Source organism: Styela clava, chromosome 15, assembly GCF_964204865.1.
Source record: "Styela clava chromosome 15, kaStyClav1.hap1.2, whole genome shotgun sequence".
Classification (NCBI taxonomy): domain Eukaryota; kingdom Metazoa; phylum Chordata; class Ascidiacea; order Stolidobranchia; family Styelidae; genus Styela; species Styela clava.
This window is the reverse complement of record NC_135264.1, coordinates 1955750-1983479: the sequence shown is the minus strand read 5'-3', so window position 1 is coordinate 1983479 and position 27730 is coordinate 1955750. Positions and strand designations below refer to the sequence as shown.

General features: G+C 35.6%; 1 protein-coding gene and 1 long non-coding RNA gene across 4 annotated transcripts; one reads left to right on the top strand and one right to left on the bottom strand.

Moving 5' to 3' along the window:
• The first annotated feature begins 6199 nt into the window (after positions 1–6199).
• On the top strand, positions 6200–11722 carry LOC144411766 (arylacetamide deacetylase-like). 2 transcript variants are annotated; one of them, XM_078109357.1, is made up of 8 exons: positions 6200–6647; positions 6950–7088; positions 7672–7743; positions 7971–8034; positions 8458–8591; positions 9533–9646; positions 10153–10357; positions 10811–11722. In XM_078109357.1, exons 1-6 carry the CDS (start codon positions 6510–6512, stop codon positions 9562–9564), a joined length of 579 nt encoding a protein of 192 aa, XP_077965483.1. In that variant the 5' UTR covers positions 6200–6509; the 3' UTR covers positions 9565–9646; positions 10153–10357; positions 10811–11722. The 2 variants fall into 2 exon arrangements, with proteins under 2 accessions (XP_077965483.1, XP_077965482.1); XM_078109356.1 differs by lacking the exons at positions 9533–9646; positions 10153–10357; positions 10811–11722 and having other exon boundaries at positions 8458–8850.
• A 4985-nt stretch (positions 11723–16707) lies between these two features.
• Positions 16708–20773, bottom strand: LOC144411771 (uncharacterized). Of its 2 annotated transcripts, none has more exons than XR_013468873.1 (5): positions 20654–20773; positions 19043–19493; positions 18503–18612; positions 17980–18112; positions 16708–17119 (listed from the first exon to the last, which is right to left on the bottom strand). It is a non-coding gene; the product is annotated as an uncharacterized LOC144411771 (long non-coding RNA). The 2 variants fall into 2 exon arrangements; XR_013468874.1 differs by having other exon boundaries at positions 19327–19493.
• Positions 20774–27730: the final 6957 nt, after the last annotated feature.

Here is a 27730-nt window from a genome sequence, read left to right as displayed (position 1 = left end):
TTCTAAAATCATCACATATATTCTATAAAATTGAATATCATCGATACCATGTGGTTATTGCACTTACAAACTGTTGCAAATTTACTAACTATTTTTCAGTTTTACCCAAAGTATACTGTATGGTTGAGAAAGTTGAAAGTCATATCTAATTGATGTAAAGCTCACAATTTCAACAAGTTTCATGAAAAATATGAAAAACTTATCATGTTATAAATACCTCAATATCTGAATTTATACAACAAAAACGCAAAATATCTTAATTTATTTTAAATCTATTGCGTGCAGTAGTCGTCGTTTTATGTAACATAAAACTTTCCTACAAATGATCTCTATAATACGTTTATCAATCTGAATATGAATGGAAACATTGGAAAGAACTTTATTAATAAGTAACATCGTCACACCAGATATAAATATCTTCTTCTATGGTACAAATGACTTACTGTTATCACTCAGCGCCAACCATTCTTGCTACGAATAAAAAATCAAGCATATTCAAGGTACAAAACATTCCCTCATGATATAGGTTAAATAGTAAACTAGTCGAATCATAAACTACAAAAATGCACTTTGAGAACTTACATCTATGCTTGTGACTGTAAAGAGTGTAAAAGGCTTCGCATTGTATTAACCTGATATTTTATGCTGTACATGAGATAGCTGTACATTTGCACATGACATGTAGGCTATAATACTACTTTTTTTTAACACTGCCTCACAGTTTAGCCTTGAGATTTGCACCGGAGACAAGACCATGCAAAAACATTAGTGCCGGTTAAACACAAAGTAAACAAAGCAGAGTACTAATTTTAATTAAGGATAATTTAGTCATCGAAATCGTGATTGATTGCGTGATAGAATAGGTAAACAACACAACACGTGTATCTGTTTATATCTCTCCTGCACGGATGAACATTTAGTTTCATTCTGCATTTATCTGCAAACTGCATTCTATTTCTGCGAATTCAATATTGCAAAAATAAGAAAGTAATTTATATCAGACAATCAAGGACACAACTTTTTGTTTCTAACAATGGTATTAGGGTGCAGAAGCTGAAGTAAATTAGCAGAACTATACTGGTCACTCTCGTAGAAAGTGATATAAATGAAATTGCAGCATGAGAAGTATTTATAAATATATTCTCCTATCTTGGATTAAGTTATGTAGAATGGTTTGTTACTGAACACAGCTGTATCAGTATTGAGTTTCTATTATTAATTGGAATTCCAACACTGATCTTTTTGCATTCAACAACATCGAAGTTATATGCAATAGTGAAATTTGAAAAAAAAAAATCATTTTTTTATTCATCACTAATCTCACCAGCAATAATACTAGGTGTTTTATAGCAGTAGTGATAAGCGTTGGTCTTCAGTCCTTTTGATGCAATATTACCTCATTTTTCTATTTTCACACGATACCTTCCCCCACTTAGCATGTTCCTGTATGTTGTTCTCTAAATACTGATAAGAACGATTCAGCGCTCAATGTCCACGCACGATATATCTTGAGTAGGGCTATCCAAACTCTTCCTAACAACCTAATATAATAACACCATAATCTTATGCAGTTATGGGTCTATATGGTTTCATTTTACAGTGTCACTGTGGCATCTGCAGCTTTGTTCAAGAGCCGAAATACGGGCAGCGTTTTGAAGATTTGTTAACATTCGACATTGTATGAAATGTCTACTTTTATTATGATATCATAAATACCGATGTAAAATTAGTGAATATCAATCAATCACGCTGACTAAATGCCAGTAAATATAGATAGTATGCACTCAACAAAGATGGACAGGATAAGCAAGTCTATCTAAATTAATTTAGGTGTAAATTACTTTAATGTAACATTGTGGACAAAAAGAATAATTACTCGAAAGATTTGGTTGTTTGATCCAACATAATGTGCGATGGATTATTATGTGCAGCAAAATTGTCGGATTTTGCCGTAGAAGAATGGTTTCTGTTATTATTGGGTCCGAACATCTAAATCGGATAACTGACATATTTTACTTGGATTGGGAATGCTTTGCCATTCAACTGTGCAGATAAGTGTGTGACTTCACAATAAACAGTGGTAACGAAAATACACTGGAAACATGAAGTGGTTATTCCAGCAAGGCGTTAAAAAGTATAGCGATCCATGCTTTGTAAACGTAATGTTGCAAGTGCGCGAGAATGAGATGTTACTGCGCAAGTGGTCTGGTTGTGGCGTAGTTGCGCACCTCAGAGGGAACCTTGGTTGTGGTTGTTCAAACTTTGCCCGAAAAACTCTTTGAAATTCTGAATGGTCCTTTGTCAACTATGTCAACCTGAAACGATATCTGATTGGACTACTTTGAGTTACTGTTGAAATTTATGTTTGATATATATAACAAGTGGCGCGCCGAGGGGGGGGGGGGGGGGGGGGGGGGAGTTGGTGGTTGATAGCCCACTAATATTGCATTCTGTTATATATAACCCTAACAACTCGATCTACGCGTAACAAAGTAACAAATTTATGCTCTGTCAATTGAGGGCGGTTGCATTTTCTATCACCAGTCCTAACCAAAATTCGGTTCTCCCGTAACATTGGGGTTCGCCAGGCTAGCAAAGATTATGAACCACTGATCTAGATCTAGCTACAAAAACAAAAGCTACAAAAATGGAAATCCTGCCTGACAGGGTAGGTTTTTATGACGTGGTGGTTTTGTGCAAAAGGTTGCAGAATATTCGTGACTTCCTGTTTCTATTTTGCGGCATGTGTTAGCGCGTTGGACTATGCTAACCTTTTTCTTGGCATCGTGTTTGTTGTTTTGGTATGATACTGATGTAGAAATAAATATGGGGTTAGTAGTTTTTAGGCGAGGTAAACTGGTTGGTATTGGTTGAGTTTAGTTGTTTAATAGTTCAATGGGTAAATAAGCACTTGTAATATTTCTGTTTAAAAGCAGAAACTGTCATTTCGAAATCAAGCAATTTGAATGTTAATAAAAGTAATTCCGGAATCGGTGCTAGACGAATGACTCGAAGTTTACGGATCCTAATCCGAGTGGGAAAGTATGAACTCGCATATAACATAAACTTTAACATCTCAAAAATTTGTGAGATGCTGTTAACAACCAAACTAGCTGAAAGGCTAAATCATACAAATATATCGATTCAAAATCAAACAGTAAACATCACTGTATGATATTTATTAATAATATATGATATTTTGTCAGTGATAATGCAGAATATACATTCGTCAAAAAAAAAGAAAATCTTTATAGGGTTAATTTTTTCCTAGGATTTTTCAATATTTGTCATAGACATCAGTCTTGGTTGCTTTGAAATTAACATCATGTTCATCATATAAACCGTAAGAACATATTTGATTCCGAAAGAAAAACATCAATTGGATTGAAAATATTTTGATGTCCACTACCAGTCGCTGTTTTATCACTCGAACAAGTCACATGAGTAGGTCTTGCTCAACCAGTCACTCGTAATATCCATGTACACGGGTGTAGATACCCCAATAATTTGCTCGATTGCACCCTTTCCAGCCACTGGTAATTCCGGTCAAGTACCAATCACAATTATTGCAACGCTGACAAACCAAAGTACCCCACTATCTCCCTATAATCAATGAATAGGAACAGATAAAAAAAACAAGAGGGCTATGCTCAAAAATGTGGACACGGTGGACAAAACTAAATATTTGATCATGAATTCCCGAAAACTATATGCGATAACTCACTAGAAGCCGTATCGGAATACGAACAACTCGTCTACACCACACAGACTCGACTAAACGGAAAGACTTCGAAGACAACTCGACTACACAGATTATGATGACGGTACTACCGGTGCAAAAACGCAGCATATTATTGCCATTGGAAAAGGGGACTTTGTCGTATAATAATATTTTGTTTATTTGTCACTTGAGAATATACCGTAAACACAAGTTCTGGACCGAGTTCTCAGTAGAGTTTTTCATATAATGTGTATTTTTGTTTATTTTGTATTTTATCAAAATACCGCCTGCATCGCTGTGACACTATGGCAAATTGTTTATAGGAAAAAACATTTTATTCGACTTCACCTCTCGTGACATCGCTTTCTCGCCAAGTAAGTACTTACGTTAAAATTCTGTAAAAAGATTTTTAACATCAATGTTTGTTTGAGATAATAGAGAAAATCTTTGAGTAAACAAGGCGTAATGAAACTCACAAAACATTGCTAACGAGCCTGCAAAACACAATCCAAAAACAGTTGTTTCGGACGCGCTCTCACTATCCAAATATCATGAAGCCATTGGCTTGGCTTGGCGAAAATATTAACCTCCGTAGATTCGGATCACGTTATGAATTAGAATTACTGGACTTCTCGACATCACAGTGTGTTGCATGTAACGGCTTGTCGACTGCTATCTCTTCCAATAAACAAGTCGTTACATCCACTTTTATAGTTCTAACCAATTTACTACAAAATAGCAAATCGAACAGCTACTTCAACAAATCAAGTAAAAATATTGATTTAAGACAATTGTTATAAAAGAAAATTATTTGATTAAATCCCCAGTTCTCAGTATACTATACGTCAGGGGTGGCCAACACGTCGATCGCGATCGACCAGGGTTGCCCTACTGTCTAATGTTAAAATCATTTAAAATACAACACTGGTATTTATTGTGCAACAATAGCAAGCTCAGGTACTCAAAATTTAGATTTCCCAATAACCACAACCAGTCAAAAATAAGCCAACAATGATATAACATGTGCTATCGATTAGGTTGAACTATGTATGCCTGAGGAAGTCTGACCTTGGTCAGACGAAGCGTTACAGAAATATATTTGTGTTAGTGTGCAAATGTTCAAGCAGGCTTCGTTTTCATAGTTTTGCGCGTTACAATGTTATTTGTCAGTTTTATTTATGTTTTCAAAAAATGGTTGTATGCCTTAATTCAGTAATTGTCATTTTGCCTTCCGAGGAGATTTAGTTTGGTTGCAGTAATCAAAATTCCCGGAAACGACGTGATTATCTAGGCTAAAATCATCTATCGGTGCAAGCGGCACGTGGTTGAATAATTTTAGTAAAAATGATGTCTTCAAACATGTGAACGAGTTTATATTCGACAACAATTATCAATAGTAAAATATCGGGAGAATTTTCTGAGGTATTTATATCGCAAGTTCAAGTAGAAACATGCACATTATTTATCCGTCCTAAAACTGTATACATGGTGTATTCTATATATCTGTATTAAAAAAAAAAATAGTGCTGTCCGCTTAATATTTGTCATCACTCAGCTTGACTGTATTATGTCGGATATACATTCTAATTCTGCCAATCAATAATTCTTCTTAGTTGTAAACCCTTGATCGTGCTGAAATGGAAATCGTCATGATAACAACCAAAACTACAAATTTTAGTAGGATTTAGCATTTGATGTGGCTCAACTGATGGCTCTAAATCAGCATATTGCAAACTGTGCAAATCCACTGTTGTGCTATGAGTTTCAAATCTGTCAAATCATGAGGTTTTTGTACCATAAAATATCTAAAGAAGATGTCCATTATAGTATTTTTATAAATTCACGTACTGTTATTAAGCGAATGTCATGACCATGTCCAGTTGCATGGCTACCATAGTTATCATGCCCTATATAAAATTATACTTCCCACATTACAACATCGTCGTCGTAAACGTAGTTTGTGCCGAGCAGTGCTTTGGCAGTCTCGCTCCTGTAAATATATCAATGTTTTAGCGAATAAAATTTACAATGTTTGGATTGTTTATTGTGTTATAATCGAGACTCGGAAACCACCAAAGTCAAGTAAGTAAGTAAACTAATTCTACTCGTCCGTGGTGTAGAAAGGTAACCCTGATCTAAATCGTGTAGAGCGAGAATATTTTCAAAACAACTTTATGACGAGCTCATTAAATTAAAACATATTATCGCTGTAGTTGGCGTTAATTTACCTTTTTTGTTTACTAAAATGCTTTCGTGTTACCGTGCTTTTTTACCTGCATTCTGGAAAACGCAGTGATCTTTTAGAACGAGCAATTCGTACGTCAAATTCATTTTACTCGTGTAATATAATGATGGATCTTATAGGTTATATTTTAAGAAAGCCAATAAAAATGGCTCGCAGTCATCTATGAAAATGTATATAACGGGTAAAGGCCGCACTCAGTGTGCGCACACTGGAACAGTGAGCAACCGCATGAAATAGGCATACCTAATAAACATAATTGCACTTTCGAAACAACCGTACATATATACAAGTTTATTCGCATCCGAATAAGCAGGATTTTTTTCGCCATTAACTACAGAAGGTTAGCAAATGCATATTTGTATTGTGTAGGCTTGTGTTCGTTGGCAAATATTTGCTTTAAATTTAGAACTTCGTATGATTGGCTGAAATTTTTTACAAGTCCTTTCTTATTCAGTATTGCGATGTTTGATGGCTAGCTATCCAGGCATTTGAAAATATTCAAGTGAGCGATACCGTACCAGTATATCTAAAGTTGTTTCCAAAATGGGAAGAAAGTTAGTGGCAGGGCTTGTTTTTGCAGTGTGCTTTGCTTATTTTCTGTACATACCATATCCGGATCAATGTGATTTTCCCATATTGGTAAAGGTGTTTTACAGCTTACTTAAAGTACTCGATTTTGCGGTAAGTAAATTTTTGTCCCCAATCTATTGCCATATTCTAGACTGCGTTTACTTCAAACACGTTTTTCCCTATAATTGTTCACGTGATTGAATTAGTACTACCGACCAAAGTTCATGTTTCTATGTGGCAAAACTATTCGTTAAATAATCGCCAGAGGGTTATTTATAGAGATGAATACATTACATTAATATTCCAGTTGTTTTATTTTCAACAACTGTTCCGCAAGTAAAGCGTTTTCTCCATTAGATTAAAATAAATTATATATTATTATTATATATTAAATTATAACTTAATCGTTCCAGGGTGGCGTTTCGGTATGGTTCGGTGGAAGATATTCAACTCCTTACAAACTAACAGATTACAATCTGGCAAAATCAAGCGATGTGATGACAACGATAGCTATGTTTGATGGCGTTGAAGTTGCGATTTATCATCCTAAAGGTCGGTTTGGATTGAAATAACATATTTCTAGGGCATAGTGAAACACAGCGTTATTGCAGCGAAAACATTTTCGGACAAGGACGCGTTTTATTACCGGCATCAATGTCTCTAGTCCACAAAAACTGTATCGGCCAGCAAAGCAATGTAAGACGTGATGACAATGTTAACAATGGAGCAATGTATGTGTGCTCTGTCACTCTGTGACCACTAATGAGACTTATTTTATCCGGTTGATGGTTATTATTTGCAGGCGTTTATTTCGTGAATAATTGCTAACTGATTGTGATTGTTCGCCCTTTTTTGGTCGCGCACTGCTATTGGAAAACCTATAATCAGAAATATTGCCCGACAACACAGTATGTTATTCATTGTCAACATAAAGCAGCCTTTACCTTATAGGTATTTCGAAAGTGTTTATTTTTTGTGTAACGATGGTTTTATCAACACAAGTTGAAAGTTCAACACGAAAAAAAATGTTTCGTCGACATAAAAGCCTATATAGAGTTCATTTTGAAGTTATATCAACCATCAAATTAAATTTTGTTAGAGTAATACGACACATAGTTTATAAATTGTTTTGCAGAGTTTGCTAAAAACCGACCAGGATCAGCGATGATATATTTTCACGGTGGAGGTTTCACCATAGGATCAATAGGTAATTTGAATTCAAAACTCAAGCTAATTTCATTATTTATATTCACAACTAACTTTGATTACTTGCCCAAATCTTTCACGTTCTTGTAGTTCACAATATCATTGGCTTCCAACCGAACCCTCTTCTTAGAAGATTTTTTCCATGATCTCGATTTTCCCCACGAAATTTAATCTCGAGTGAGCAAACTTTTATATAAAACCAAATATTCATTTCAATTTATATTTCAGCGTCCTATGCATCTGTAACAATGAAAATCGCTGAAAAAACTGGAATGCTTGTGATAGTACCAGAGTAAATATCATTCTTATATAATGCTGTATTTGTTCAATTTTAAAATGTGATGGATATGATTAGTTCAAAAAATCTTACAATCAAAATATCATAAGATTGATTTGTTGTGAAATATAACTCATTTCAACTATCACTAAAATTCTTGTGAAATTGCTTACCATATTTATAATAGATAATCTATATCCAGTAAGCACGTAAGCCGTAATATAACATATATGTTCACACGGGAAGCACACAGGAGACTACGAATTTCACCAACGATCGAGTATGCAAATCACGTACATAAATTGTATAGAATAGGTGATTTAACCTAACTGATGCCTGGCAATAAGAAAGATTCATTTATTTAATGCGTGTTCTTGAATTTAGTGAACATCACTCTATACCAAGTTATAACTTAAATCTTGTGAATTTGTTTTTCAGGTACAGACTCGCCCCTGACCACCCTTTTCCCGCCGGATTCGATGATTGTCTGCGCGTCACAAAACACTTTATTGAAAGAGCTCATGATTTTGACGTTGATCCAAATAAAATTGTACTGTCCGGAGATAGTGCAGGTTATTTCTTCTCTCCCGACCCGAAATTCTCGTTTACTAGATAAAACCTAACGCACTACCGAGTACTTTTTATGGTTCCTGGTATAACTTTGAAATGCATATGACCATATACCATACCTTTTAGAAATAGTTGCTATTAAAATCTCTAAAGAATGGCGGTTTTGCTTTCGCTATTTTTGCCATTGAGATTCAGCTTTATTTTCGAGAAAATGAGGCAAATTAGAGTGTGCATTGGCTCGCGACTTTACATTGCATAACACATGCACCTACTCTGTTTCCATGACAAGAGCATTGTGTATTTTTTCAAGTGGTAATATAGTAGCTGGTGTAAGCCTTGAACTTGCAAAACAACTCAACACCGATCAGAATCATCCAGTTTGTATGATGAACTTGATATATCCATCATTGCAGATGACGAACTTCCAGTTACCGAGTTATATGCAGAATCGAAATCCCCCAATGCCAGAATTAGTCGGACGTTTTATTCTAACTTATCTCGGGTGACTTATCTCATCCTAAAACAATATACATGTGCTATATTTATGGCATATATATAATTCAATTTTATACTTGAGATTGAGAATAATATAGATGCGCAAAAATTTTACTGATAATCCAACAAACCTCAATGCCGATACTTGGGTTAATCTAATGAGTGTCTAATCGATCAATCTAGTTCTAATCTATTTGTTACATAATAAGAACGTCATCAATTGGGATCAACAATTTAGAATGCAACTCCATGAAAAATTACAGTTGATAAAACTATTAACTGCAAGCTGATTTTGCATTCTAAAATTTCAAAACTCTGCTAATTTTAGCCTAAAGTTGAGATTTTTTTGACCGAACTTTCAGATTATTAGGCCGTTTGTACGAGTGAATTTTGAATCCCAGCGCGATTGATACCCTTGACTCCATATTGATTGAAATTTTCTATACAGATTTGAAAACGAGACCAACTTTATTCCGTTGATTCTCAAGAATGCTCACATGATAAGATTTGATGATAAAGACGGAGTTCTGCAAGGAATGAGTGAAAAATGGATTCCTCAAGAGTATGTGTGGTATATATTATGTAGATTCTTTCTTATCGGAGCTCACGTACGCTTTAGTGTGGAAACTAAACTTTATATATTTATGTCGTAAGTTTTTTTGACTGGTGGTCATAACAACAACAAAGATAACTAATCACTGTAAGTTGTTATTCAACGTTTTGTCATTAACGGAAGCTACAGATAATTTATTTCTTCAGGTCAGGAGCGGTATATCGATTCAATTTTATTCAATATGCTTTCTTGTTGTCCTGAAAGTAAACAGCAGCTGAGCCAGGGTTACGAATCAATTTCCTTATTTTTTGTTAAAATGATGTAGACTACACGTTAACTTCGGGACTAGTTGCTGTTGGAACATTCAGATTTTTAGCCAATTCATCATTTATTTAACTATAGTTTGATTGCCCTTTTCAGCCTATATTTAAACCTGACCTATACAAATCTAAACTACCATAACTTGAATTTTAATTCGAATTTGCTTTGACATTCAACTGACAAATCAATAACAGATATAAAAAAAGAACTTATCCGAAACCTGAGATTGCTCAACTCACTGACGAAGAAAAAAAGTCGTTTTCAGCTGTGTCTTCAAAGCTACAGTCCGTAGTGTCTGACACGAGAATGGGACCACTTGCTGCATCTGACTCATTGTTACGAAAGTTTCCTATAGCCAACGTGTTGACGTGTGAATATGACGTACTTCGTGACGACGGCGTAAGTTTTTGGACATTTTAAGTTGTTAAACACCGGTAAATGAAACATACTAATCTAGTTTAGTGAAGCCAAGAATCGGGTTCCAGTTAAAAATTTTGATTACATGCCGTATTAGTTTTCTTTTTATTTATCAATAAGCTTGACCGAAAATCGAATATTTCCCAATAGTGCCAGAATCAAATATTTTTGAAGCATGAATATTTATGAAAATAATTTGAAAGACATTACTTTACATTTCCACTAAACATCTGTCTGCTCATGCGCGAACCACACTGACTAGACAACCCAAACATTAAATGAACAACAGCAGTCGCTCGATTCCCTTCCGTTTCTTGCATATGACTTGAAATCACCTTAAAGTTGATTTGAAGAGAAATTCAAATTTGAACATTTGATGCGTTTGGCAAACGTCATAACTTTACCTTTGTAATTGTTTAATTCATTCATGTTTAGATAATCTTCTACGAAAGAATGAAAGCACTTGGGAAACGAGTGACTCACCAAAATTGGGATTTTGGCACTCATGCTTTGATAAACGTTTTCGGGATTGTAGAGTATTATCGAATGGAACGGGAAATGAAATATATGTTTGAAGTTATTCGCAAAGTCGTGGAGCGGTGTTAATTGTTGCCGAAGACTACAATGTAATTTTCACATTTGTAATATATGAAAGCCGTGTGAATGTTAGGGTAACATTTGATTCTCACTTGAGTAAATCCTCCGCTGTATCGGACATGGGCAAAGATTTTTTCCATATCCACGGCTAATTTTTCATTGATGTTGGAACAACAACGGAACATTTAAATAGAAACGCTTCTCCAAATACCAACCAACTCGCCATTTTAAATGATGATTAAATTTAAAACTGATTATTACCCAGTTCATTTTATTTCGAAAACACGCATAAAGTCAAACTTTGGTATTTTATTTTAGCATTTATAACTGTTTATGCAATTGCAATCTATTTTTATATATTTTTTCTGCATAAAATCCAATTTAATTTTGTGGATTTTCATTCGAACGCACTCTCATTATATCGCTTTTATACGAATACATTTTAGGGTCAGTAATTCACCAGCTAAAAGTTGAAGAGTCTTCTGAAGATGATTTATGCATTTTCAAATATCTTCGAGTTTCCCTATAATTTGCATTCTTATATAAATTTTGCTAATTTTATAAATAATGCGTTGCATGTGGGTTTTATATCAATTGAATGCCCAACGAACCACCAAAATACCAGTAACATATTTGAGCGCTGCTCTCGTGATATATTCGGCCATCATGCTTGTCTTGTTACTGATATAATAATAGTTAGTACAACCCGTTCAAACCGGTTTAAATGCAAACTTAAAATGGTCGATACCAAACTTGAAGTCTTCTAGGTCAACGACTTTGGGCGGATAAGCTGTGCAGTAGTACGCGCGACAGGGTAATTTCTGACCAAAAAGCATCTCTGCGGTTCAAGCAGAGCCTGTTACACGTATTATAATAAATTTAAGAAGAGGTAAAGGGTTCTCACTCTTGTCCAGAATCCAGATACCTTTCAATGCACCCTGCAACTACATATTAGTTCCTTATAAATTGTTTTTTGAATAACATGCAGTTACTGGTTCCAATTTCTGGTACGAATACTTTCAATGAACAAGTCATTAAAATCCAATGGCTTGAGGCTGGATGACTTAATTTTTTCCAACTTTGTAGTTAAATCAATGATCTGCTAGTATGGGCGGTCATAAAGCACATTGTTTAATTTCCCCCTGCACTCTACGCTTCTGCTTTACAATTGAAGGTAGATTTCTTTTTTTCCATCGACCTGCAAGTAATTTAGATAATCATGAGCAATGTTCAGATACGTTGGTGAAGACAAAAAGGTTGAATAAACCCAATCTTGCATATTACATAAGTGAGCAAGATAACGATACAAATGATTTCATACTGTAATATTGATACCACTTGCGGAAAATAGCAATTTGATATGACTTCAATAGAATCAACTGACAAGTATAGCTTACTTTCACTAGAGCAGGGCTTCCCAACTAGTGGGTATAGCTGAGGTTTCTTAGTGTTCTGAATTAAAAAGGGAAATAATTGAATTACTCTATCGTAGCTGCATTAAAATATTCTGTGACAAAGGTGTTTCACGTCGAATTTTAAATTTAAGGGACTTTGGCTATAGAATATAGAAAATTGAAATCGAAATTCAGACTTGGTACCCGAACCAAACGAAAATCTCAAACTCGACAAGCAAGGGTCACAGGTATACCTTTCAGTACAAATTAAGTTAATTAGGCTTCCCGCTGCTTGTCAGCAGGGAACCTATTGTATTCCTGTGTTTTATTATTATTATTTATTATTATTATTTATTTATTTTTATTATTTTTTTTTTCAAATTGGTCCTACAAACTTGAAATTCACCTCAAATGTGCAGAAGTTCTCAGCTAGCAATAAAATGCAAATTTTATGCATGACTGACCACGCTTTCACGCTCCAGTGAGCAAAACGCGTCTTCAGTTTTTTTTACGCGGGAAGCCTGTTAAAGCTGCACGCAGCTCTAGTTGATAAATTGGAAGCGCAATGTTTGGATGTCTTGTCTCAGTCTAGGCCAATAGTCGGTGTGAATCAGTGTTTACAGGTTCTGTATTGTTGATAGTACTCGTTATGTATCTGTTGGAAATAACTATTTGTAAATTTACAAATTCTTTAAGAAGTGAGGTTCTCAAGTGTAATACAAATATAATTTAGGGCAGTCAAATGAGCACAGTAACTACTGCTTTAATATTTTAGTTATAAAGCTTGGATTTTATTTACTTCAGAGCATATTTCGTCCGATTGTTTTGCTTGTGGAGTCAAAACATTAGGTATGTATATACTGTTGGATTTTGTATGTTTTTAATCTATATCGTTCTGATTGATTTGAAATATAGATAGTTGTGATATTATAATACTGCAAAATTGGGTTGCCTTGCCGTATGAAATATTTAGTTTATGTTCATTGTTTCAGCAGATGCCATGTTCCTGATTCTATTCCAAGTTCCATCGTGTTGACTGTTTTGAACAAACTACACAGATTCCTAGTTGAATTTCATTAGGACAGCACTTAACACTAGTAACTGGTTCAGAAACAAATCGTTTAGTTCGTGACAGGACTTGTTTATTAGGGGCGCGTTGTCGAAGATCTCCAACCACTAATACTCAACTACGAATGTAAACTTTCCCTTTTCTTCTAAATAGTCAAAAACATTTGAAGAATATCCTATCGTCAAAACCAGAAGAATGAGCATGTATTCAAATATTCAAAATGAAACGAAACATTGCTAATGTTTCTAGAGAAGGATCAAAACCTACTTTCATCACCTTTCCGAAAGTTACAAAATCATCTACACAGAAAGCTAGACTCACATCTTCCATTAAATTTTCGATTTCTGGTTTTCTTCTCTCTGAGGGTATTTGAGTTTTGAGTCAATTTCTCATGCTTAATTTTTTTTAATTTATTGCGGAACTGCGCATTCTGTTTGACATTCGAAAACTACTGTGCGATCATTGTCGACGAAACGCCAGGGAAATTATAGAAATGAATTTGTAATCCCCATCTCCAAATTAACATTATTTTGATTATTATCTTCCGTGTCGGCTTTGATCTTTCTTATCGTCACTTTAAAATGAAAAAGTGAAAAATATCTTTGCTACTGGTGTCGGGATTCGTTGTATTTTTCTGTCGCATCCATGCTTTTGCATTAAATGTAACTCATGAAATGTCGTCACTGCGGATCGGTAAAAATTTCTGATATGATTGACTAAATGTTACCTCATTAAAAACTTGTATCAATGTTTCCCATCTTACAAAACTTCCAACTGAATAATTGAAAATCATGCGACATTGGGGGAACATTATGCTCATCCAGGAATTGAAACAATATCATATCCACTAGTAATAAATAAAAATATTATAACGCAAATATAACACTCAATTCTGACGTCATTGTCCGTTAGCCAGGAGTGTATGCTGATTCTAGTGTCTCATGCGCTGTGCTGTGTAATCGTTTAATTCAGCGACACGCAAATGACGTGTCGTGTCCAAGGCACGTGTTGTGTTACCAGATATTAGAACAGTAAACTGTCACTCTAATATTCGATACGATATTCGAATATTTTTCCCAACCCAATCTAAACTAAAACTTATAACCACGCGGACTGCTGACGAAGCCACCCCCATGAATATTCACAGAAAGTCATAAATGAGGCAGAATCCTGACGCGGGTCAGGTAGGGTCAAAAACTAGTGCCAGAATTTTTTTTTCCCAAGTCCGGCTCTTTTTCCGCTACTCAATATCGAGTCATCAAAGTTATTGTCATTGTACTCTTTTGTCTTCTTTTCCAAAACTAATTGCAAATAGCTTCGGTTTGCTTCGCTCAGTCAATCGCAAAAAAGCTGGTTCAACTTGACATCTGTCAGAATTCTATAAAAACTTAGGAATATCCATTGTTCTAGTGCAGTAATCAGTGGGATTTTACGTGGAATCAGCGTTAAGTTGAACGACTGTGGCAATTCCTCTTGGAATGCTTTGATATTATTTGACAGAATATGCCAAATTTGTACAGGAAATATTCACATTGAACATCTTTGAATTGACGAGGAATCGAAATATTTTGAAAATTTATAGAATCACTCCACTTTGATCAAGACTTCAGTCTCCGATTGATGAATTCTTCATCCCAAGCATCAGATATTGAACTTATAACAGTAAGTGCTATTCTATTTGTGACTAAACCTGTGAACTCCTGGTGTTCAAGTATGAAGCAATCCTACTTGCTTCCACAGTTCAAGCCCAAGCATTTTTTGCAGTAAATCCCTCGATATCTAAATCAATACTTGTGGCGACACAATGAACGTATATCTTACGTGAAAACTGATTTAGAATTCGAAACCCAGCACCGAGACACGAATATTTATTAAATCTTTATTATTTAAGTCGTTTTGTAAGACTTTAGAAACTTATACGAGCTGCGTGTTCGTTTAGTGCAGTGTTTCCCAACCCGAGTCCGCGGTCTCAAATGAGTACGCGGAGCGTTCGAATGAGTCCGCAACGAGTCGGAAATGTTTTGCGAAACTTAACCATCAGCCAAGTTACGATTCCTGTTTCGTTTACATAAAACATAAAAAGCAAGTTTATTCACTTAACATAAATCAAGTCCATAATTACTGGATCATATACTGGACTTATATTCGAATATTCAACTATTAGAATAGCAATTTACTATTCGAAAATTTGGTAACAGGTGACGCGACAGGTCACTTGCGCGTCCCTTAATCAAACGATTGGATTTCACAATTTACCGTACTTGCGGACGAAAACACGAGTCGGCACAAAAGTGGATAAATATCTAAGTGGTATTCCTCGCGAGCTCGAACAACGAGGTATAATTTTTTTCTGGTAGGTGTCAATGGCGGCAACCTGAATTTTTCTAAATTGAAAAGCGGCAATACAAATTACTCAAAATAAAAACGGAAACCACCATAAGTTATGTTTTATGAGGATCCTCGGTCGATAAAAACGCTTGCAAATCGCTAATTTGCGGGGGCTATCGTAGTATACTTACCAGGGCATTTTACATTAGGATTCTTTGCTTTACTGCCTTCGCATTGGTACGTACAGTACTGGAGCGCCATAAGTATTGTACGAACAGCTCAGAATTGTAGAATTCACAAAAATACTAATTAAAACAAAATACGAGAATATCGGTCAGAGACCGAAGACTTCGAAATTTAGGGGATTCCCCAAAACAGCGCTCTTACTCCATAGTGACACCCTGTGTCCCATCACTAATTAATCAATACCTCGCTAATTAAACGACATAATTCATCCAAAATCAATGGGCTTTTGGTACGACATATAATGAATGCACATGCAAAATCTTGAGCAGATTCAATCTCGCTTTCGTGAGATATCGCTCGCATTTAACAGACAAACAGACAAATACCTATCAACATACTTACCGATTAAAATCGATAAGTAATAATCGGGCACTTTACCACGCATATTTGTGTCCATGGATCGTCATGATATTTTCTGAGTAGTATTTCTTTTATTTCGTCATCACAACCGCAGATTAAAATGACACAACTAATAAATTGATATTAAAGCAAGGCGATAAATATTTTTTTACTTGGTTTACTAATATACTTTAATAATATTTTAAATAAGTATTAAATCAAGTTGTACTCTCTGGATATTTATAGCAGATAGTAGGATTTTTCTAACAGCGATAAAAAATTCGCAAGATCGCAAAAAATACGTATCAAAACTAAATACAATAATATCGGTCAGAGACCGGAGACTTATCGATCGAAAAATAGGGGATCCCCAAAACAGCGCTCTTACTCCATAGTGACACCTTGTGTTCCATCACTATTTAATTAATACCTCGCTAATTATACGACATAATTCGCCCAAAATCAAAAGGCTTTTGGTCCGAGATATGATGAATGTACGCCGTGCATACAGATTCGCTGGACCAACTTCCCCCGATTTGTTTTTGTAACATGGTATAATGTTCACTTAAATCACAATGCATCAAGTTTAAAAATTTTTATTGTCAATACTTGTACGCATATTTCCGATCAAGTCCAACCAAGAGAAGTTTCAATTCCTATTGGTTCATGTTGTCGACCCACTCCACGCAAATGCTGGAAGTGCGCTATGAGATTATCTGTCGCAATTACAATCCTAGCTTGATTTGCTTCAATATTGGCCAAAGAAATACCCTGCAAGTGAGGTATATATTGATCTCTTTATTCTAGCTGAATGTGGTATGCGTGACCTGATCGCAAACACGTTGTTCAACGCCAATATTCGTCGTAACCAGATTTCACCGACAATTTTACTACTTCTGTATCTTGTAAACGCCTCTGTTACATGAGGAGTCAATGCTAACACGGTACGATTTATTTTTATTAGGCCAAGTCTTCGTTTCGATTAATGATGTATATATATTTGAGATTTGACTAGCAGAATCTAGCACAGCGATAACTTATTCAGAAAAGCCCAATGGAGCTTTTACTGCAACTGGCAAAAGCTGAAACTGGCTACCACGCCTGAAACATTTGCATTGACAACGCTGTTTGTATTCGTAAAGACATTGCGATGATTGGTAGCATTTGATCTCCTTGTCAAGATCCACAGGCCATGGATCACTGAATGCTGCTTGCCCGAACAAGTGCGACACATGGTATAAAATCTACACCAAAAGGCAAACTGTCCAAGTTCGAGACAATTGAAACACAAGCTTGATTGTAGTAGAAATCTTCTTTTTACGTTGCAGAAGAAACTACGTTTTTGTGGATGCTTGAACGTATGACTCAATTAAAATCGGATATTTTGCGGCCATTGAATTCCTGAGTCTTTGCCATCTACGATCTTTTCGAAACAGGTCCAACCGATCGTCACTGGTTGGCCGAACTTATGTTTCAATTTCCTCATCGCAACTACATAATTACTTCCCATCGTACCTAAGCCGTCCACATGTAGCTTTGCTACCCCCGCAAAAGACGCGAATAAGCGAACCATACGTGAACCGTCTTCTTCAAGACAACTGAGTACATTATCAAAAAAAAGGCAAATTTACCAGACTAGTTTGGTTCCAAGTGAACAATCCACGCGTCAACTGCTTCTTGGATTGAACGGTTACAGTTAATTTTGTAGAATTCTCGAAAGGATGCAACCATCTTCAATTGATATAGTATGACGTCGTTGCATTACTGTTGAGTAACAAGAAATAGTTGAGTTATTTTATAAATTTCAATATCCGCTGTGAGCTGTAGTTATGTTCACATAACATGATAACACAAAAAATTAATGACATACTAATGTTTCAGACCAGCACCTTTGTCGAACTCATTAAACAGCTCCACCGAGAACTCGTGTTGAAACACTGCTATAAACTCAGACTTGTTAACTTAGATACTCTGAGCCACTCTCATCAGGCAAGTCAACCATGGAAGCAATATAGCATAGAATATACAAAGCACAGCGATAGCTGTTCCATAAACAGACATTTTAAGCATGTATTCAAATATTCAGTTATTCTAAATAAAATGGAATACTGTTACAAAAGTTACAAAACAATCTAAACAGAAAGCTAAACTTACATCATCAGTTAACCTTTTGATTTCTTGGCAGGTATAAGTTGATTTTTGATACTCCACAATTTTCAAGTAATGTGGGTAAATGTGCGGACGTTGCCTGTATCGCCTGTTATCTAAATTGAAAGATCAAAAATCAAATGCTTTGTAAAATTGATTATTACGTCATAAAACTGAATGAAGGTTAATTAAAAACTAATGAAAGCCTAGACCTGAACAATAAAAAAGTTGATTGTTGTAAACTTGTCTGCGGTTGTCTGACATTGGTCAGACAAAAGGTTACAGAAATACATTTGTGTAAGCGTGCAGCAGGACTCTCGAATTGCTCATTAAAAAAGAACTGGCGTTTAGTTGCTGTACTATTGTCACTTTTCACAATCATGGATTTGCAACATGCAGGAATAAATAATTTACGTCCTTGAAATATTGTAAAAGAACCGATTCGCACAAAACTGAAGATAGCTGTTAACTCGAAGTAGGCAGTGGTATATTTATAACCAACTTCGTTATATATATATATATATGCAGACGTTATGAAATTATTACCAATTAGAATTCCCAACAGATCGACACATCTCTACCCCAAGAGGGTATACAATGGCTCTTTTCACCTCCTCTTCCTAGTCACCAGATGGAGTGGTGGAAATAATGGTTTGCGAGATGAGAAGAACTCTTCGACCTCTATTGAATGGCCAGTCTCTCAATTATTACTTTTTATGGTCTCTTCTCACAGCAGTGGAGCGAATTCTCACTCGCACCACTGAGTCATTTTCCGAATGCCTTCTCTCCCAACTCAATTTTGATAAATGTATTTGAACAGTCTTTGTCACCTGATTTTTTCTTTCGAACAGATGAATACAGAAGATGATACAGACATGTTCAGCGATTACTTGATTTATTTTGGCAGCGCTTGACAGAAGAATATCTTCTCAAATTACATTGCCGACAGAAGTGACTCAATGTTCAACGCAACTTTCAAGTTGAAGATCTTGTGACCCTGATGATAAATAAGTTGTCAGAATAGTGAAAGTGCTCATATCCAATTATAATTATGTGCGTGACATAATGAAGCTCTGTCTACTTGAAACTCTTTTAGTACATTTACGCACAAACTACACACTATATATATAGCGTCCACGCCACACACACACAGTTACACATACTTAACATACCTTCTCACTATAGAAATATTAGGTGTATAATTCGAATTATCTCTGAGGGGATGCTGGTTTTTGGTTCTATCCTTTTTTGATTTTTTTGCATTGACAATTTGGTCATCTTCATGTTTCTGTATTTATTCCTTCAATTGTTTTTGGAAGTTGAGCAAATATTTCTTGTTTTTTTAACATCATTTTCTATGTTATCCATAAAACATTTCATATAATTTACGGGGCTGGTATGTACGAAATGTTTGATTGTCCCTTTTATGGAACCTTAAGCCCCTTCATTTAGGCACTGTCAAATTAGTCTCGCTTTATATTCGTCCTTCTCTTTACTGTGATGTAATAAGTGACTTATCACCCCACCCCCACGCTTTACGGCCTTCAATAAATTTAGTTCCCACGAGGCAGATGCTCGTTGCACAATGCTGATCAAAGAGTTTGCTGTGCAATTGTATATTTTATTAATGATGGGTTTTCCTATTCCGTGTTTGACTTATGCCATACTTTGCAAAATGAATATAAAGAGGGAATTTTATAATTAGAATATTGTTAGGTTTATTCATATATTATCCGACTAGGTTTTGAGGATTGCTGTAATTTATGCAATGTTAAATTGATCATTGTCTTATTTTGTATCATCGCGTAGAGATAGCATACTCGCGGCTGTTCTTTGAGTCCTTGTCAAAAAAAGTCAATTTATCATTAAAACCAATACTGAAGTACTAAGACTGTTAACGCCGACGTCAACATCAGATGTGTTTATGGATGATAATAAAGTGCATAGATTGAAGACATTAAATTGGATACCAATGGACAGGACACGACTTTAGTTACCTTGTAACTCGGAGTCGTAGTGGGAAACCTTAGTTTACACTACTTATCCCACATGCACAACCTTTACATTTGCTAAGTTTCTGATGAATGGGCTAGTATAAAAATGAGGTTTGAAGATCATAGTGCCAGTATTTAACAAGTCGAAGAAAGCTAAACTTACATATTGTATTATCCACATATTTTGCTGCTGTTATCATTCTCTTAGGCTTATTTTGTGGTTATCTCTTGGTATCCACATGTGTCAAAAAATGGGAATGTGTGGTCGTTCGCGTGTCTCGAATGTTACCTAGGATAAAAATAACACAATATATATATCAGGGATGGTGAACCACTGACCCACGGGTCACAAAGTGACCCACCGCGTTTTATTCGTGACCCGCCACAGCACGAATAAAATAAAAAATAAATTGCTAACATATTAGTAATAAAAATTGAGAAAACCGGTCATAAATTAATCTAACAATAACTAAACTATTATAATGTACCGTCGGGGCCGCGATCGCTTATTCTCAAATTGTTAATTTTGGACCGGTATGGATATTTTCAAAACCCCTAATCTTAGACGCAAGTCTGCACCGCCGTGTACCGTTATTCAGCTATTGGCTCTAATATCGTTTATGACATAACAATGCAATTGATCTGTTTATTTCTCGCAACGTCGAGATAATACGAGAATTAGATGCCACTTTGATTTTTATTAGTTTATCGCTTACAATGCCGTTGAAAAAAAAAAAATTTCAGACTTGAAATAAAAACTCAGAAATCTAAAATAACAACGGGGCAGTGTAGAAGTGCCTTAATGTGGTTGAAAACTGATCAAAAAATATAACACTATCAGAGTGGAATTCCCTCCAAACGCTTTGGAACAGTGAAATAGTTTGCCGCATCGTCATAAACGTTTTTAGTAATTCATATACGTGTTTTCGTACTCTTATTCCATAAAATCGAATGCCATAAAAAGTCCCTGATAGAAGGACTGCATAAGTAAAGCCCAAAACTACACCAACACCAACAGAAACTCATAAGATTTGTTTGCGAAGTTTTTTTTATAGATACAAACATTGATTAAATATCTGTGACCCACTCTCTTCTTTTACGCGATAAAAGTATTATTTTCGACCCATTCATTGAAAAAAGTTCGCCATCCCTGATTATATATGCTTTGTTTTTCTCGTGATTGCATCGCATACGGCACCGATGTCCTAGCAATTGAATGCGGAGAAATAAGACTAGAAAAGCCGATACTCGCATTCACTGAATGCCTGTACAATTAGAATTTTTTACATTATAAAAAATAAGGAACGGGTAGATATGATTGACAATCTTCTAAATACATGTTATGTGGCCCAAAGTAATAACATTTGATCCCAAACCAACGCTGTGATTTATATATATGAAGAAGTTATCACTTGTTTTAGTGAATGGGATGGAGCGAGATTCGAATCTAAATTTACATGCGTGTCGAATCCACAGATTTTCTGGAATCGTATTGAAAATCGATTTCTCTACATCTTTCACCGAGGCATTATTCATTTACGTTCCTACTAATTGCAGCATCCGTAATATAAGATCTACCCTAGGGTGGTGCAAGGTTGGTGGGACGCAATAACTTTTGACGATGTCCCGCTGGCCACAGTAGAAGAAAACCCAAAAGTGATAAAACATCGCGAGTTTACCCATTTGCTTCTTGAGAAGTATCGTGGTATTTTTGGCATCTTTCCCCATGTTTGATTTTTTAATGTCGCTTAAATTTATATTCGTCCGTGGTAGATATTACTTGGAAACACACCAAACGCTGTCATTGAACGTTGTTGTGGAGAAGGAAATAAGTTTTGTACTTTCTTGGTAACTTTTTCTACACCTATTGTATGATGAATTCATTTATTTGACTAATTTCATTACTTTTAGCGTGACAAGGTCTGGTGGTAACGTCAACGAAAAACAGAACAACCACTAAGTCTGGTCTGCGTTTCGTCATTGCTGTCACATGGCCAACGCTGGAAAATAGAGAAGTGTTTTTACTAAAATAAATGCTCAAAACGTCTCTCAAATTGAGAAGTTACTCAAGGCGAGATTAATGTACGAAGTTTAGATGAAAGCGCGATTCATCTCATCGGCTTGGTCATGTCTGCACAAGACAATTCATTGTCCTTATATCGATCATTTCCATCCTGGCATAGTCTTGACGTTTATAGATACAACATTGAAATTCCGCGATTTTACCAAACATCAATCTCGACATCGGGATTAGGAAAAAGGCCAATAACTCAAAAATATTCTGCCAATAAATACACATATCTACCAATGGTTTAGTACACGCTAAAATTGTTCTGCGGGGCGCAAGGAAGGTGTGCTCGAGCCGCGGTTCGGACCACCCTGATCTACCCTATAAAGCTCGGTAAAAGCAATGCCTAATCATAATCAGTTCACCGCTATCTTGAAATTTATACTAACATACATTCCTAAATCATCAAAGGTTATTACTGTTCCAACCGAATGTTGGCCAGGGCAAATTTGACGTTTTTACGTACATTACGAAGACGCGTCTGACGCATTACACAATGGTATGTTGTGAGTTTGTTGATTAATTAGGATAATTGGTAAATTAGAAGCGCAATGGTTGGATGTCTTGTCTCAGTCTAGCGCAGTATTCAGTGTGAATCAGTGTTTACAGGTTCTGTATTGTTGGTAGTACTCGCTATGTATCTGTTGGAAATGACAATTTGTGAGTTTACAAATTCTTGTAAGAATTGATGTTCTCAAGTCTAATACAAATATAATGTAGGGCAGTATTACAGTCAACTTAGCGCAGTAACTACTGCTTTAATATTTTATACATAAAATTGGATTTTATTTACTCCAAGGCATATTTCGTTTGATTGTGTTACTTGTAGAGTCAAAACATTAGGTATGTATATACTGTTGAATTTTGTATGTTCTTAATCTATATCGTTCTGATTGATTTCAAATGCTGAAAGTTGTGATATTATTATAAAGCAAAATTGGGTTGTCTTGCCGTATAAAATATTTAGTTTATGTTCATTGATTTCGGCAGATGCCATGATCCTGATTTCATTCCCAGTTCCATCGTGTTGACTGTTTTGAACAAACTACACAGATTTTCAGTTGAATTCCATTGGGACATAGCACTTTAAGGCACAGATAATATGCTGGAACCCCTTGCTCTCTAATATCAAACACTAGTAACTGGTTCAGAAACAAATCGTTTTGTTCGTGACAAGACTTGTTTATCGGGGGTGCGTTGTCGAAGATCTTCAACCACTGATATTTAGCTACGAATGTCAATTTTTTCTTTTCTTTTGAAAAGCCGAGAACATTTGAAAAATATATTGCATTTTAAGAATATCCTAACGTCAAACCCAGGAGAATGGGCATGTGTTCAAGTATTCAAAATGAAATAAAAATACCTATTGCTTCTAGAGAAGGATCAAAAGCTTCAATTATCACCCTTCCAAAATTTACAAAACCATCTACACAGAAAGCTAAACTCACATCTCCCACTAACCTTTTGATTTCTGTTTTTTTTTCTCTCTAAAAGTATTTGAGTTTTAAGTCAATTTCCTATGCTCCACATTTTCAGGAATGTTTGTAAATGAGCGTTCTTGGCCTGAATCACTTGTTATCTGAATAAAAGAACACAATTCATATGTTTTGTTATATTCATTATGACATCATACAAAACCTATGTCTTAGCAGTTAAAAGTGGATAAAGACGCCAAAACGGCAAAATTATACCCGCATATGGAATATATATCTAGAAGAAAACGAAGTAGCATAACAAAACAGATAATTTTAGGGCTGCCCAACCCAAAATGTTTAAATTTTAGTACCATATTTTAGATAAGCTGAAGTATGTTTCGTGATTATCGCGTGATTGTTTCGGCCATCCACATACAAATGTCGGTTCTTTTAATCACGCGTGTATCAAGTCTTGCGATCTGGTAGATATCGATGTTTAATTTGTTTTAATTTATTGCGGAACTGCGCGTTCTGTTTGACAAATTCGAAAACCACTGTGCGATCATTGTCGACGAGACGCCAGGGAAATTATAGAAATTAATTTGAAATCCCTGTCTCCAAATTAACTTTATTTTGATTATTATATTTCGCGTCGGCTTTGATCTTCCTTATCGTCACTTTAAAATGAAAAAGTAAACAATATCTTTGCTACTGGCCTCGGAATTCGTTGTATTTTCCTGTCACATCCATGTTTTTGCATTAAATATAACTCATGAAATGTCGTCACTGCGGATCCGTGAAAATTTCTGATATGATTCACTCAATGTTACTTCATTAAGAACTTGTATTAATGTTTCCAATTTTACAAAACGGCCAACTGAATAATTAAAAATCATGCAACATTAGGGCGACATTATGCTCATCGAGGAATTGAAATAATATCATATCCACTGGAAATAAATAAAAATATTATAGCGCAAATATAACACTCAATTCTGACGCCATTGTCCGTTAGCCAGGAGTGTATGCTGATTCTCGTGACTCGTACGATGTGCTGTCCAAGCGTTTAATTCGGCGACGTACAAACGACGTGCCGTGTCCAGGCCACGTGTTGTGTTAACAGATATTAGAACAGTAAACAGTTATTCTAATATTCGATAGGATATTCGAATATTCACAGGAAGTCATCCATCAATGAGGCAGAATCCTGACGCGGGTCGAGTAGGGTCAAAAACTAGTGCCAGAATTTTTCCTTCCAAGGTTCGGTTCTTTTTCCGCAACTCAACATCGAGTCATCAAAGCTTGTGTCTGTATTCTTTTGTCCTCTTTTCCAAAACTAATTGCAAATAGCTTCGGTTTGCTTCGCTCAGTCAATCGCAAAAAATCTGGTCCAACTAGCCATCTGTCAGAATTCTATAAAAACTTAGGAATATCCATTCTTCTGGTGCAGTAATCAGTTGGATTTTGCGCGGAATCAGCTTTAAGTAGAACGATTCTGGCAATTTTTCTTAGAATGCCTCGAAATTATTTGACAGAATATGCCAAATTTGTACAGGGAATATTTACATTCAACATCTTTGAATTGACGAGGAATTGAAATATTTCGAAAAATTATAGAATTAATCCACTTTGATCAAGACTTCAGTCTCTTATTGTTGAATTCGTCCTCTCAAGCATCAGATATTGAACTTACAACAGTAGGGCTTTTCTATTTGTAACAAAACCTGTGAACTCCTGGTGTTCAAGTATGAAGCAATCCTACTTGCTTCCACAGTTCAAGCCCAAGCACTTTTCGCAGTAAATCTCTCGATATCTAAATCAATACTTGTGGCGACACAATGAACGTATATCTTACGTGAAAACTGATTTAGAATTCGAAACCAAGCACCGAGACACGATTATTTATTAAATCTTTATTATTTAAGTCGTTTTGTAAGACTTTAGTAACTTATACGAGCTGCGTGTTCGTTTAGTGCAGTGTTTCCTAACCCGAGTCCGCGGTCTCAAATGAGTCCGCGGAGCGTTCGAATGAGTCCGCAACGAGTCAGAAATGTTTTGCGAAACTCAACCATCGGCCAAGTTACGATTCCCGTTAGAATTTACATAAAACATAAAAAGCAAGTTTATTCACTTAACATAAATCAAGTCCATAATTACTGGATCATATACTGGACTTATATTCAAATATTCAACTATTAGAATAGCATTTTACTATTCGAAAATTTGGTAACAGGTGACGCGACAGGTCACTTGCGCGTCGCTAAATCAAACGATTGGATTTCACAATTTACCGTACTTGCGGACTTTGACGAAAACACGAGTCGGCACAAGCGTGGATAAATATCTAAGTGGTATTCCTCGCGAGCTCGAACAACGAGGTATAATTTTTTTCTGGTAGGTGTCAATTGCGGCAACCTAAATTTTTCCAAATTGAAAAGCGGCAATACAAATAACTCAAAATAAAAACGGAGCCACCATAAGTTATGTTTTATGATGATCCTCGGCCGATTAAAAACGCTTGCAAATCGCAAATTTGCGGGTGCTATCGTAGTATACTTACCAGGGCATTTTACCTTAGGATTCTTTGCTTTACTGCCTTCGCATTGGAACGTACAGTACTGGAGCGCCGTAAGTGTTGTACGAACAGCTCAGGATTGTAGAATTCACAAAAATACGAATTAAAACAAAATGCGGAATATCATTCAGAGACCGAAGACTTATCGATCGAAGTTAGGGGATCCCCCAAAACAGCGCTCTTACTCCATAGTGACACCTTGTGTCCCATCACTAATTAATTAATAACTCGCTAATTATACGACATAATTCATCCAAATTCAATGGGCTTCTGGTACGACATATAATGAATGCACATGCAAAATTTTGAGCAGATTCAATCTCGCTTTCGTGAGATATCGCATGCATCTAACAGACAAACAGACAAATACCTATCAACATACTTACCGATTAAAATCGATAAGTAATAATGGGGCACTTTACCACGCATATTTGTGTCCATTGATTGTCATGATATTTTCTGAGTAGTATTGCTTTTATTTCGTCAACACAACCGCAGATTAAAACGACACAACTAATAAATTGATATTAAAGCAAGGCGATAAATATTTTTTTTACTTGGTTTACTAATATACTTTCATAATATTTTAAATAAGTACTAAATCAAGTTGTACTCTCTGGATATTTATAGCAGATAGTAGGATTTTTCTAACAGCGATAAAAAATTCGCAAGATCGCGAAAAATATGTATCAAAACTAAATACAATAATATCAGTCAGAGACCGAAGACTTATCGGTCGAAAAATAGGGGATCCCCAAAACAGCGCTCTTACTCCATAGTGACACCTTGTGTTCAATCACTAATTAATTATTACCTCGCTAATTATACGACATAATTCGCCCAAAATCAATAGGCTTTTGGTCCGAGATAAGATGAATGTACGCCGTGCATACAGATTCGCCAACTTCCCCCGATTTGTTTTTGTAACATGGTATAATGTACACGTAAATCACAATGCATCATGTTTGAAATTATTTTATTGTCAATACTTGTACGCATATTTCCGATCAAGTCCAACCAAGAGAAGTTTCAATTCCTATTGGTTCATGTTGTCGACCCACTGCACGCAAAAGCTGGAAGTGCGCTATGGGATTATCTGTCGCAATTACAATCCTAGCTTGATTTGCTTCAATATTGGCCAAAGAAATACCTTGTAAGTGAGGTATATATTGATCTCTTTAT

Bases quoted from the DNA above. Each gene is read 5' to 3' on its own strand.
- LOC144411766 (XM_078109356.1), top strand. From the start codon at position 6,510: ATGGGAAGAAAGTTAGTGGCAGGGCTTGTTTTTGCAGTGTGCTTTGCT. The intron at 6,648-6,949 runs GTAAGTAAATTT...TAATCGTTCCAG, and splicing joins TTAAAGTACTCGATTTTGCG to GGTGGCGTTTCGGTATGGTT. The intron at 7,744-7,970 runs GTAATTTGAATT...TTTATATTTCAG, and splicing joins TTTCACCATAGGATCAATAG to CGTCCTATGCATCTGTAACA.